Consider the following 13398-nt stretch of genomic DNA (forward strand, 5'->3'; position numbering starts at 1 on the left):
TTGCTTCAAGTCATTCTGAGACACACTGTAGATGCCAGGTAAAAGCAGGTCCTTTTGGGGTGGAGCTGGACACAGGTGCCTTAATTAATAAACATTCAGGGGTTGAAAAGGATGGACAGGAGTGGGGCCCAAACCTGGGGGAGTCACAAAGTTACAATCATTAACAGAGCTCAAGGTTCTGGGGCAGGGGTATATAGAACAAAGCTGTGTTACAAGGTTTTTTTGTTTCTCCCCCCTTGTTGTTTGTGCTTGCTGTCTGTTCTCTGTATCTGTTTGCTGTGTGCTCGTCTTCTTTTTCAGAAGGCACGGGGAACTGAACCTGGGACCTCCCATGTGGGAGGGAGGCACCCAATGGCTTGAGCCACTCCACTCCGGCTTGTTGTGTTTCTTCCTTATGTCTCTCCACTGCATCATCTTGTTGACTCATTTCATTGAGTCATCTTGTGCCAGCTCGCTGCACCAGCCTGTTGCATCAGCCTAGTGTCTTGCTTGCTTTCTTTAGGAGGCATCAGGAACTGAACCCAGAACCTCCCATGTGTAGGCGGGCACTCAACTGCTTGAGCAACATCTGCTTCCCTACAAGGTTTCTGCTTCAGCCATATCTACTTCCCTACAAAGTTTCCACGTGGATAGTGAACAGAGGAGGGTGGAGTGGTTACTATCTCAATAGTAAGCATGCACAAGGGAAAGCCTAATCAATAAACAAGGGAAAAGTCCATCTAGAATTACCATCACAAAGGTAAGCACACACAAGGGTGAGGTTAAGCCTAGAGTCACTATAAACAGGGGTGGGATCACTCCAGCCTCTGTAATTTTAGGTATTAACCTTCTGCTGTTTTATAATATGAAGGCATCTAATATAATAACTTTGTAATCATTATTTGCTAATTCTTAACTCTCAGTTACACTGTGAAGGACACTCTTGCAAAAGGTGCTGTGGTGCTGCCAACAGAGCAGAGCTGGAACCCAGAACTAGGAGTCCGGTGCAGTGCAGTTTCTCACACCATTTTTCTCATTTATTTTCAGTTGTTAAATGTATGTAATTTTATCGGTCAGTGCTCTCCGGAGAAATTAAAACAATAGGATATGTGTGTTTGTGTGTGTCTGTGTTAGAATTATTTTATTATTTTTTAATAAGGTAATCATTTTATTTATTTTTAAAGATTTATTTTATTTATTTCTCTCCCCTTCCCTCCTGTTGTCCGCTCTCTGTGTTCATTCGCTGTGTGTTCTGTGTCCGCTTGCATTCTCGGCGGCACCGGGAATCTGTGTCTCTTTTTGTTGTGTCATCTTGCTACATCAACTCTCCATGTGTGCGGTGCCACTCCTGGGCAGGCTGCGTTCTTTTCACATGGGGCCGCCCCTCACAGGGTGCACCCTTGCACATGGGGCTCCCCTACGTGGGGGGACACCTCTGTGTGGCATGGCACTCCTTGCACATGGCAGCACTGCATGTGGGCCTGATCACCACACGGGCCAGGAGGCCCTGGGTTCGAACCCTAGACCTTCTATATGGTAGGTGGATGCTCTATCAGTTGAGCCAAATCCACTTCCCTAGATTTATTTTAAGGAACTGCCTCATACAGTTGTAGAAGCTGCCAAGTACAAAATCTGGTGGGGAGGCGGCAGGCTAGAAATTCAGTCAAGAGTTGATAATGGTAGTCTTGAGGGAGAATTGCTTCTCTTGGAAACCTGTTTTTTGCTCTTCAACTGATTGGATGAGGCCCACTCATGTTATCGAGGGTCATCTCCTTTACTCAAAATCAACTGCCTGTAGATGCCGATCTACAAAATATCTCCACAGCAACATTTCGACCGGTGTTTGACCAAACAATTGGACACCACAGCCTAGCAAACTTGACACATGTAATTAACCAAGCAGTAATATACTTTATAATTCAGTAAATCTATTAAATGAGTATGGTTAATGCCAGGTACCTTTAAATGCCAACTTCCAAGGTAAGGGGTGAACAGGAAACAAATATTAGAAAGTTACTCTAAAATATAGCACCCAAGGGAGGCTGTTTGAACAGCAGAGACACTAGAGTCAAGTTGCCTGGATTTGGAGTCAGCGCCATCCCTTAATTGTGTGACTTTGGGCACCTTTCTTACCTTTTCTTTGCCTCAGCTGTAAAGTGGAGGATAATTTTTACCTCATAAGGTTGTTACCAGGATTAAATAAATTTATAAAAACACTTCATACAATGTCTGCAGTAGTAAGCACTGCATAAACAACTGTTATCTATTTTTCAAGATTATAATAATGAATAAATAGATGAAGGACTCCAGAAACATTTTTGTTTTTAAGGGTATGAGTTTATTTTATTTTTTTTAAAGAGTGTGAGGTTTGTTTTTTTTTTAATGTTTCTGATTTTTAAAATAACATAAACGTGACTTGGATTACCCAAATAAAACATGTTTCACTTAATCATTGTTTAATGAGTTTTTAAAAAAAGAACCAGAATTATACGACCTGGTGAGGCAGGTTAGCCTAGGGAAAGGGAAGCCGGGGGTCACAGCTGCCAGACAACATGGCGGGCAGACCACCTGTCCATGGGACCCCACCCAGAAACCTCCTGAGGCGGCCCAAGAGATCCTGGCCACGAGAATCTCATTTGGAAGGAGAATCCCATTTGGGTCAAGGGAAAGTCCCAGATACCCTCAAAAAGCCTCACCATTGGCCCCCTGAGAAATGACAGGTGGGGCAACCAATCAGAACAGCAAGTAGCTGGAGCTCCTCCCCCAACATTATGAAGGGGAGGAGGGAAGACTTTAAAAAGCCCCGAGCTGAGCCCGCCGCCCCCCCCCCCATCTCATTCTGCACATGCCAGTGGTCCTTGCCTGAGACGGTGTACTTTCCTTGTTATTTCTTAATAAACTCTTTACTCCCTTGACTACCCTATGGCATGTCCTTAAATTCTTTTGTGCGACATAAACCAGGAACCTAGAAGCCTAGAAACCAGAGCCATCGGTAGCACTGGTACAGAGAATACAGAGATTATTTGCAGAGGATGTCTGGTTGGCATAAAAACCCTTAGAGAAAATATAAGCTTAATCTGAAACACATGCTTTACATTACTGTCCTATCAGTTCTCAAGTTCCTGGCATATGTCACCAAAGCAGACAGATTCATTTTTTTTCAAGTAGTCATTCTCTGTTATTGCTTTTGACTTAGATAAACGACCTTCTAACTAATGATAGGGGGAACTATTTGTAGGAGTTATTTGTGATTATTTAAAGCGATAGCTGTGAAAGACTGTCAAAATACCTTTAATTTTATGCTTCTCAAAAAGAAAGGCTAATTCCCTTGATAATAAGTAAAGGATATTAGAATCCCAGCTATAAAAAGGAGTATGTTCTGTGAGCTCACGGAGACCATTCCTCTGCCAAGACAGGGAAGTCTCTGGAGCTAACCGGTTTTGCTTGCTTCACACTAAGTGCACTTAATTGGCTACAGCGAAGGGCAAAGTGCACTGTGCAGTGCCCCAGAAAATTACTTTTCCAGCCAGGAAAGACTGGCACCTCTGCCCCTCTACAGTGACAGTCCACAACCATCTAGAAGTCTGGCTTTTCATTGAAAATGTGGCTGACTTTAATGGTGTAAATGTTTATTACATATTTAACACTTGCTACTTTAAATATTTCATAATGTACATTGCAACAGCTAATTTTATTTTATTGTGTATACACGGAATCATGGCAGTCTGTATCCAATATGCAGATTAATGAATCTAATGCAAAAATAAAGTGCACATCTGCATTTTGAACTAAGCATTTTTTCAGAAGATTGGACAATTGCAATAGTTAGATCTTCAGAATTTGCGAGCCAGCACGCACATCTGACCGAGCAAATAGAGCCTTTGGAATCAGACTGGTGGCTTTCAGTCCTAGCTTGTTTATTTCCCACATTAGGCCTGTTTCTTTTTTTCTTTTAAGATTTATTTATTTATTTCTCTCCCCTTCTCCCCGCCCCCGCCCCCACCCCGGTTGTCTGTTCTCTGTGTCTATTTGCTGCATCTTCTTTGTCCACTTCTGTTGTCAGCAGCACGGGAATCTGTGTTTCTTTTTGTTGCGTCATCTTGTTGTATCAGCTCTCCGTGTATGTGGCGCCATTCCTGGGCAGGCTGCACTTTCTTTCACGCTGGGCGGCTCTCCTTACGGGGAGTACTCCTTGCGCGTGGGGCTCCCCTACACGGGGACACCCCTGCGTGGCAGGGCACTCCTTGCGCGCGTCAGCACTGCTCGTGGGCCAGTTCCACAAGGGTCAAGGAGGCCCCGGGGTTTGAACCCTGGACCTCCCATGTGGTAGGCGGATGCCCTATCCACTGGGCCAAGTGTGCTGCCAAGCCTGTTTCTTTATCTATAAAATAGGGACGATATCCACTCTGATCTTTCAAGAATTCAATTATGAAAAAAATAATTCAATTTGATATGTACGTGAACAAGCACCTACCGAGTAGGCAGAAATGTTTTCTCTCTCAAACTTCCTACTCTACTCCGCACTCTCCCCTTCCGTGGAGGTGTACCGGGTGTGGAACATTAACTAAATTCCCAGAATAAGGGTCAAGGCTGTCAGTAGAAGAAAATTTCGTATGTAAAAGGATTACCAAGAAAGTACTTTATTAACAGTTAGGAGGGTCTACCCTCAATCAATTTACAGAGGGTACAATTTGTTAATTTTATTAATCTATAGCAACGAAATCTCAAAGTACAAAATCCTTTTCCTAAGGATTTTAATGAAAACACCATTTGTACAGTCAAGAAAGAAACCCAAGAACCTGAAAACGCTTCCTTGTTCTGCGGAGGGAATCTTCCAGAAAGAGCACTCATTCTCGGGTCACCAGAAAGTTCTGCGTGGGAACCTATGACAGATTAAGCGAGGATTCTGCGTGGCTTTCCCAGATCTTGACGAACCCTTGGACGCTTTCGGGAAGCGAACCTGACGTGGCAACAGCCTTGAGCCAGGTTTATTCCTGGGGCCGACGCAGGCCACCTCCACGTACCAGGCGTGTGACCCGAGCCCAGGGAGGCTCCTCGCGCGAGGGAGGGGCGGCAGGCTCCGGGGCCGCGCGGGGGACCCGCACCCCCACCTCCTGCGGGGCGCCCCTCACCCCTGCCGGAACCCGAGCTCACAGGCGTGGGCTTAGTGTCCTGCCGGCCTGGAGGCGCCATCCCGCCCGGCCCTGGGGACCCCCGCCACCCCGAGGGCCAGCGAAGCCGCGTCTCGGCACCCCAAATGCGGCCGCGCGGACGCCGAACCCCGGGTGCACGTCCACGGCGCGGTCATCCCCGGAAATTCCTCAGAAACCAGCCACGAGGAGGGGACGAGGCTCTCCGAGGACGCCAGCCTAGGCCCCCAGGACGCGCCCGTGGACTCGCGGGGGGCGCTGTGGAAGCGCCCCTCCCACAGCCTCGTTTCCCCCTACGTCAGACCGCCCCGAAGAACCACGTGTCGGGGAGTGCTTTGAGAACACAGCAGCCGAGCTACCGAAGGCCCGCACAGGCCCGCGCACAGTGCAGACGCGCGCGCACGGCGGACACCGCCTCCCAGAGGCCAACCAGGCCGCGCCAGGCCCGCCCCCGCGCGCGACGCCCCGCCCCGCCGCGCACCACGCCCCCGGACGCCCCGCCCCCCACGCACCGCGCCGCCGCCCGCCCCGCCCCCGCGCGTTCCGTGCCGGATCGCCCCGCCCCTCCCGGCCGCGCGGCCCCCGTCGCCCCGCCCACCCGCCGGCTCCTGGGCCGCTTGGGCCGGGCCGGGCCTCGCTCCGCCTGCGCTGCGGCCTCCAGGCCTCGAGCGTCGCTGTGCCGGCCGCGGAGCTCTGCGCGGACGCCTCCCGCGCTCGGGCGGGGGTGGAGGTGGGGCGGGGCAGGGGGCGGGGGCCGCGGGCGCCGGGCGGCGGCGGCGGAGTCGGTGGGCCCGGCGCGATGGCCGCCTCGGTGCTCTGCTGTCTGCGGTGCTGCCGGGACGGCGGCGCAGGTCACATCCCGCTGAAGGAGATGCCGGCCGTGCAGCTGGACACGCAGCACATGGGTAAGGCGTCAGCCCCCGCCCCCGGCCCCAACGGCCCCGCCGCGGCCCAGGCCCCGGCCCGGCCCGAGACCCCCGCCGGCCCGGCCCCGCCCGCGCCCTTCCCCTCCGGGGGTCCGGGGCGCCGCCTGCTCCTGCTGACCTTGACGTTCGGCTGCTGCTCTCAGCCGCGTCCTGGACGGGCTGAGGTTTGTCCTGTTGGAGGGGCTCCCGTCACCTCGAGTTAAAACCAGGTCCGCCGCAGACCCCTGCGGGGGCAGCCTGCACCGGACGCGCCTCCGCGGGCCGGGGGCCCCCCGGGTCACTGCGGAGGAGCTGTCCTGCCCCTGCCCGGCCCCTGCCGCGCACAGAGCCGCAGAAGTCGTGGGACTTCTCATCTTCCCGTTCTCCCCCTTCCCTCCGTGGCCTCTCTGTACCTCTTTAAATTAATTGTGTCCTTAGCCTTTTCCCATACAGTTCCATACTTCTGGAATATGGTTCTAGAAGAAGACATTCCCTAATCAAATATTTTCAGAGTGCTTCCTTTTTGCGGATTGTTTTATTGTAAACATACTTCTGCACCTTTGATTTTTCCCACATCTCTCGTATCTGTAAAGGACTGTGTGTTCTTATTATTTCTAGCAAAACCGTCTCCTGTCCTTCCCGGATTTTTTTTTTTTAATAGTTCTGGAAACACCACCCGTTGTACTTCTATATTATATTCTTACAGCATGTACTCAAACCACAAATGTGATAATTATATACCACCTGATATATGGGTATTTATTCTTAATTCTTTGGTCTCCGAAGTGTAGTAGAGAACCTTGTAATAAATAGTTATGTATATTTAAATCATTTTTTATCCATAGACAGTGGACTTTCAAACCCTATAGTTTCCCTCCAAAACGTTTCCATTTCATTTTTATCACTCAACCGGTATTTATTGGGTGACTATTAGGTGCACAAGCTGTTTTAGGTGCTGGGAATATCAGTAAACGACAGACATTCATAGTCCCTGGAGCTTATGATGAGCTTTAGCTCTTCTTTCTCCTTTACCAAATTCCAGAGTAACTGCAGACTGTTCTGCAGAGCATTCCTTTTCTCTGGCCTCTATCTTCTCCATAAGGAATTCCTCAGTTGTACTCACTCAACTATGTTTTCTTTTCTCCAAAGCTGTCCAGCAACTGACTCTCAGCTGCTAATTGGATGAAGTAGTGTAAAGTCAGCCTCACAATTTTCCACCTGCATGGAGGTTTTTTCTTAACCTGTCCTCCATTAAGCTCAAGAGCTTAGATCACAAATGAAGCCTGTTCTTAGAAGCTGAATAAAATGAAAGAGGAAAAACTTGCTGAGTTGGGGAGGTGGACATTTCTAGTATAAGTTGATCTTACTGAAAATATGAAAAACACATTGAACAAGTATGCATATATTTGGATATGTGAAAGGTTATATAGATAATCTAAAGATATGATTGTTTTTTTTTTTAAAGAAAATCTGTACATTTCATATCCAAACGACTGTTTCTTTCAGGGTTGTCACTTATTTTGGTGATGCTGCATTCGGTAGAACCATTTTGAAACACCTTTGGAATTTTCCATGGCACAGTTTTTGTACGGTGAATCTTCATATGGGTTGTGTCTCCTGCTTTTAATTGTGAATGAGTTTTTAGAAATGAATGCCTTCCAACCTTCCAGCTAATACCTTTTTTTTTTTTTTTTTTTTAGGAATGGGGAGGCAGAGGGTTGGGGATTGAACTTGGGACCTTGTAGGTGGGAAGCCAGCGCTCAACCACCGAGTCACGTTGCCTCCCCTGAGTTGGTTTTTTCATTTGTTTTGCTTGTTGTTTGTTCTGTTTTTGTTTTTAGGAGGCACCGGAACAGAACCCAGGCCCTCACATATGGAAGGAGGCGCTCAACCGATTGAGCTGCATCTGCTCCCCCAACTAATACTTTGAAAGGGATGGCAGTTATTTGGAAACACCTAATGTTTCTTAAAACATACTCAATATAGGGCTATGGTTATATGTTTTCTGGCCATAGTGAAATTTGCCTTGGCTTTCTAATAATACTTGTGATTAATAAATCACAGATCACATAGATCTTTGAATTTAACAAACACAAATCACATAGATCTTTGTATTTAACAAATAAAGGGAAGTGAAATAAGCTTAAAATAATTCCCTGATAAATTACAAACACTCCAGAATGTTTTTTGAATATATTCATCTTTCTGTATAAAATATCTTAGTGCCTAGCAGAATGCCTTGGAGATAAGAAAATATAATGAAGTAAGAGAAAATACTATGCTCAGAGTTGGGCTGTGGTTCCAACTGATAGAGTAGACTGTATTGTATGAAGGTCTTCTGGTACTTCCATTAACTTGGCACCTGAGGATGATATCCAAAATGTTACCTACTATAGAAGCTCATTAGAAAGTTTTAACCATTGAACATTGCCAGTAAAGACAGAATACCATTTATTGGCATAATTCTTTGAAATATGTTTCACTTAGGATGCTTTTGGTTGCAGGAAGTAAAAATACAAAACAACAGCTAAAGTTGCTTGAACAAAGAAGGAAATGAATGGGTTCACGTTCCTGAAAAGTGCAGAGGCAGTACTGCAGGAAAGACACGCCTTGGCAGCACTCGGGCTTTCCAGCTCTGTGTTCTGCCTTCTGCAGCTTATTCCTGAAAGCCGGCCTCCGCAATGACTTGTAGCAGCTCCCGGGACTGTAGACGGCCAATTCAGGTCCAGCAAGAAGGAGAGAGTGTCCATCGTTCCCCGCGCAAGCTCTGAGACTACCTCTGGTGGCAGTGGCTTAGGTCGTGTAACCGTTCTTGACCCAGTCACTGTTGCCAAGAGATGGGGGATACACTGATGGACTTAGCCTAGGTCAGATGCTGTACCCCTGAATCCAGAGATTGAGTCAGCTTCCTTGGAACCGTTTTGATCTGCAGAGGGGAGTCTGCTGGGAAAGGGAAAACAGTTGCAAGTTATTTGCTGAGCGTCTGCTGGGTGCCAAGTACAGCATGGAATTTGCCACCAGCAAGGAGCTGGGCCCTGGAGGTCTATGTGGGGTAGCCAGATGTATATTATTTATAAAGTGCTTTTCCAGGATTTTGAGTTGAACATATGAAATTAGAAAGCAAATTTTTCATGGTCATATTTAGGATCCTAGGTTTACCTTCTTTAAGAGAGTGTGTCTCTTAAATCAGCCAACTTAGAACTGTGATAGAAACAGAAAATGTTGCATTCCTCTTATATGTTCGTCCCAAATAATTTTTTCCTGAAATTTTTGAGTTCAACGCTGAGTCAATGAAAGAACTGCCTCCCTGCCAGTGCCTTTTCTTACATGCCTGAGTTGTACTGCAGCCCCTGGAGGAGTCTCGTCAGTTCTATGCCCACATCTTCTTTGCTCATGGCACTGACCGCCAGCAAATTGGCCACGGACCTTGGGAGTCACAGGCCTCTGGGTTATGGCATATTTGTTACATGTTAGCATGATGCTAAGTCTGCATGTTCTCTGATGAACCTGCTTTCCCAAGTCAATATTTAGAGAATTGGCACTGGGGTCACATTATCAAGAGACTCTGTTTTTCTTAAACATGTCATCCATCTATCAGTGTGATTTGACCTAAACCATCTTTTTCCATGACCATAAAGTACACTTAATGGTGTTAAAAACTTGCCATTTACATATTTGCAATTTGATTGACAGTACCCATCGTAAACATTTTTAAGATCCTAACCTTAACATTTTTAAGTGTCTGCTCTTTCACCAGCATAGATATCTGTTCCTTTCCATATTCCATGTAGTGTTCCGTTCCCATGACAAAAGCACCACCTGTAGTTCTTTGTGCTTAGCAGATATTCAGCCGAATTTTAGTAGATTGTTTTAATTCCTTTGGCTTGGGTTGAAAATTGTGCCAGTTTACCAAAGTTTCTTTTAAGTGTGAATGTTTTAGTTAAAATTAAGAGATTATGAAATCATCAAATCAGTTTATTGGCTAAAAATTAAAGTCTCCTACCTTAAAAGTGTTTTAAACATTCAAAATAATTCAGAGTAATTACAATTTATTTAAAGCAGCCCCCCCCCCAAAGAAATGAAAGGATAACAAAGTTTTAAAAATACAAAAAGGAAAAAAACAAGTAAAGCTGTGTACATAAACAAGACTTTTCGCCATAGATGAAATATAAATTTTCTATCACAAATACGGTGGCTCAAAAACGTCTGATAATTTATACATATTTTCTATATTTCTAAGTATATATAGCATCCTTCTGTCTTGTAGACTGAGTTAAAAGTAAAACAGAAATTAACCTTGATTGTTGTTTATGAAAATAAAAAACTTTACATAGTACCTGTATTTTTGTTTAGGAACAGATGTTGTCATTGTAAAAAATGGAAGAAGAATATGTGGAACGGGAGGCTGTTTGGCCAGTGCACCTTTACATCAAAACAAAAGCTACTTTGAATTCAAAATCCAGTCCACAGGTTGGTATAATTGTACTATGAAAAGTTCTGACTGTTCTTAAATATTGAGTAGTTTTCGGGAAGTGGACTTGGCCCAGTGGTTAGGGCGTCCGTCTACCACATGGGAGGTCCGCGGTTCAAACCCCGGGCCTCCTTGACCCGTGTGCAGCTGGCCCATGCGCAGTGCTGATGTGCGCAAGGAGTGCCGTGCTACACAGGGGTGTCCCCTGTGTAGGGGAGCCCCACGCGCAAGGAGTGCGCCCCGTAAGGAGAGCTGCCCAGCGCGAAAGAAAGTGCAGCCTGCCCAGGAATGGTGCCGCACACTCAGAGAGCTGACACAAAAAGAAACACAGATTCCGGGTGCTGCTGATAAGGTCACAGAAGAACACACAGCGAATGGACACAGAGAGCAGACAACTGGAGGGGGGGATGAAAAAAATAAATCTTCAAAAAATAATAATTTTCAATATATGAAGAAGATTCATGAGGTAATGACAAAGCACCACATGTTTATTTAGAAGTCCTGATTCTTTTATTGTATTATCCTCATCAAATTACTTAATTTTCTAAGCTTCAGTTTTCTCATCTATGACATGGAGGTGGCAGGGGCTTTCTCCCTGACTCACACAAGCTATGTTAAAGGTATGAGAGGGTTTTGGTTTCGGTTTTTTAAGATTTATTTAATTTGTTTATCTCTCCCCACGTCCTTGCTGTTGGCACTTGCCATGTCTGTTCACCTTCTTTGTTTCTTTAGGAGGCACCAGGAACCAAATCTGGGACCTCCAGTGTGGGAGGGAGGTGGTGCCTAATTGCTTAAGCCACCTCCGTTCCCTGCTTTGTCTCTCCTTTTGTGTCTCTTGTGTCAGCTCGCCATACCTGCCCATTGCGCCAGCTCGCCCTCTTTAGGAGGCATCAGGAACCTCTGTTCCCTGCTTTGTTGTGTCTTTCATTATGTTTTTCTTCTGTGTCTCATGTTATGTCATCGTGTTGTGTCAGCTCACCGCGCCTGCCCATAATGCCCGCTCACTGTCTTCTTTATGAGGAACTGGAACCCTACACTGGCCTCCCACGTAGGCAGAAGCCCAGTTGCTTGAGCCGTATCTGTTTCCCAAGAGGGTTTCAAAGACAGGGCACTGGAGAAACGTAAGGCACGGGCATTATGACGCAAGCTAGATGCCCTGTTTCATTCGGTCAGTCGCAGAAGGTGGAGGCTCTTGCCATTTTACCCGAGAATGAAATCAATCTTAGGAAGTTTATCTTGTTAAGATACCCTGAATCAGTGTCTTTAGAAGCAGTCCTGAGAATTTTGATAAAGGCTAAAGTCTGTACTTCTCTTGATGGAGTTTTCTTGAATCATATAGCAGCTCTCTGTGATGGCTGTAAACTTGTGGCAGTATTGTATATGGGAAATGATTTTTTTTTAAAGCTTGATTATAAAGAAACTTCTAGAAGTGCTGTGTGAGTAATGTGGCTACAGAATCAGAAAACTGGAGTGGGACAAATGATTCCAACTGCTCTTCAACTTGCCAGGATGATTTATCATATTCCTGTGCTGTTTGCTTTCCTGAGCAGCTGGAAATACTGATTTTCTTAATTGTATGGAATACGTTTGACTCTATCTTCCATGTCACTTTTATGAGTCATCTCACTGGCTGCAAAAGGTCCCTGGTTTCTGTAATCTTCTCAAGTATAATATACTTTTTTCTTGAGAGAAGCAAATATTTTCTTAAACCTTAAATCTGAAATAAAATGTTTTTATGTGAAGCATCAGTAAAGGATGATATCCTCAATGAAATCTCTAGAATAAATACTTTGTTGGTGTTTGCAGCATTGATTCCTCAATGTAATCCTCAGGCAGTCGTGCAAATGTGTATCCCAGTTTTTAAAAAAGTGTATTAGTGTGCATAGTGCTTTATGAGTAAGGAGACCCTGAAACTCTGTACAGCTCTTGTCTGTGCAAGTAGTATTATAACTTGTCACTGTCACAGTTGTCCCACTTTGGAGGATGTGGTCAATTTAGAAGACCAAGACAGTGAAGTCCAGACAGGTAGCTTTCTGATGGTCTCATTCGAGAGGAATTAATGGCTTGAGAACATGGTCTTCAAAACTTCTTCCATGTGAAGAATTTCTCCTAACTGATTCTGATTAAAAAAAAACACAAAAGAAGAAAAGAGTGTAAAACAAAACCGAGAGCCCTAAGTATTCTTTTTGGCTAAGAAGAGAGCTGCTTGCTTAAAAAGTCAATTTAGACCAAAAGATTTTAAACTTACCAACTTTAAGGTATTAGGCAAGAAAACGATTTTGATACTTTCCATTAATTTTCTCCTCTGCATGCTATTGATCATGGCATATATTATTTGTCACATGTTATAGATGAAAAAAGACAGACAGGAATTTCCCACTTCTCAGAGATAGAGCTTGAAATAGAATTCCAAGTCATTTAAATTTAAAATGTAGCTTTTAGAAAAACGATTTTTCTTAGAAAATAATTATGATGATAACTAGCATGTTTTTGAATGCCTACTCTAGCCAAGCATTTGGATTGTCTCATTTCTATAACTGGTGAGGTAGCCCTGTTTGTCTCCATAGTTTAGAGAGAGAGAGAATAGCTACTTGCCCAAGATGCTGTGGCTAAGTCAGGATTTAAACCTAGGCAGAAGGCCCATTGCTCATCTCCTAGGCCGTGCTGCGCCTGCAAAGGACATAGTATAGATTGCAAACTATTTTTAAAAGAAGATAGATAGATAGATAGATAGATAGATAGATAGATAGATAGATAGATAGATAGATAGATGGATAGATAGATAAATTTAGGAGGTACTGGGGATTGAACCCAGGACCTCGTACGTGGGAGGCAGGCACCCAACCACTGAGCTACATCTGCTCCCCAAAAGAAGATACTTTTTAGAGATTAA

At 45.2% G+C, this 13398-nt stretch overlaps 1 protein-coding gene across 1 annotated transcript in view; it reads left to right on the plus strand.

Moving 5' to 3' along the window:
* Positions 1-5867: 5867 nt before the first annotated feature.
* The window catches only part of SPRYD7 (SPRY domain containing 7), a 38790-nt gene continuing 31259 nt past the window's right edge, over positions 5868-13398 (plus strand). The window contains exons 1-2 of the mRNA XM_004472203.4: positions 5868-6034; positions 10388-10504. Of these exons, the coding sequence (XP_004472260.1) occupies positions 5929-6034; positions 10388-10504 (223 nt within the window). The 5' untranslated portion in view covers positions 5868-5928. The remainder of the gene's footprint in view (positions 6035-10387; positions 10505-13398) is intronic.

This window comes from Dasypus novemcinctus, chromosome 15, assembly GCF_030445035.2.
Source record: "Dasypus novemcinctus isolate mDasNov1 chromosome 15, mDasNov1.1.hap2, whole genome shotgun sequence".
Classification (NCBI taxonomy): domain Eukaryota; kingdom Metazoa; phylum Chordata; class Mammalia; order Cingulata; family Dasypodidae; genus Dasypus; species Dasypus novemcinctus.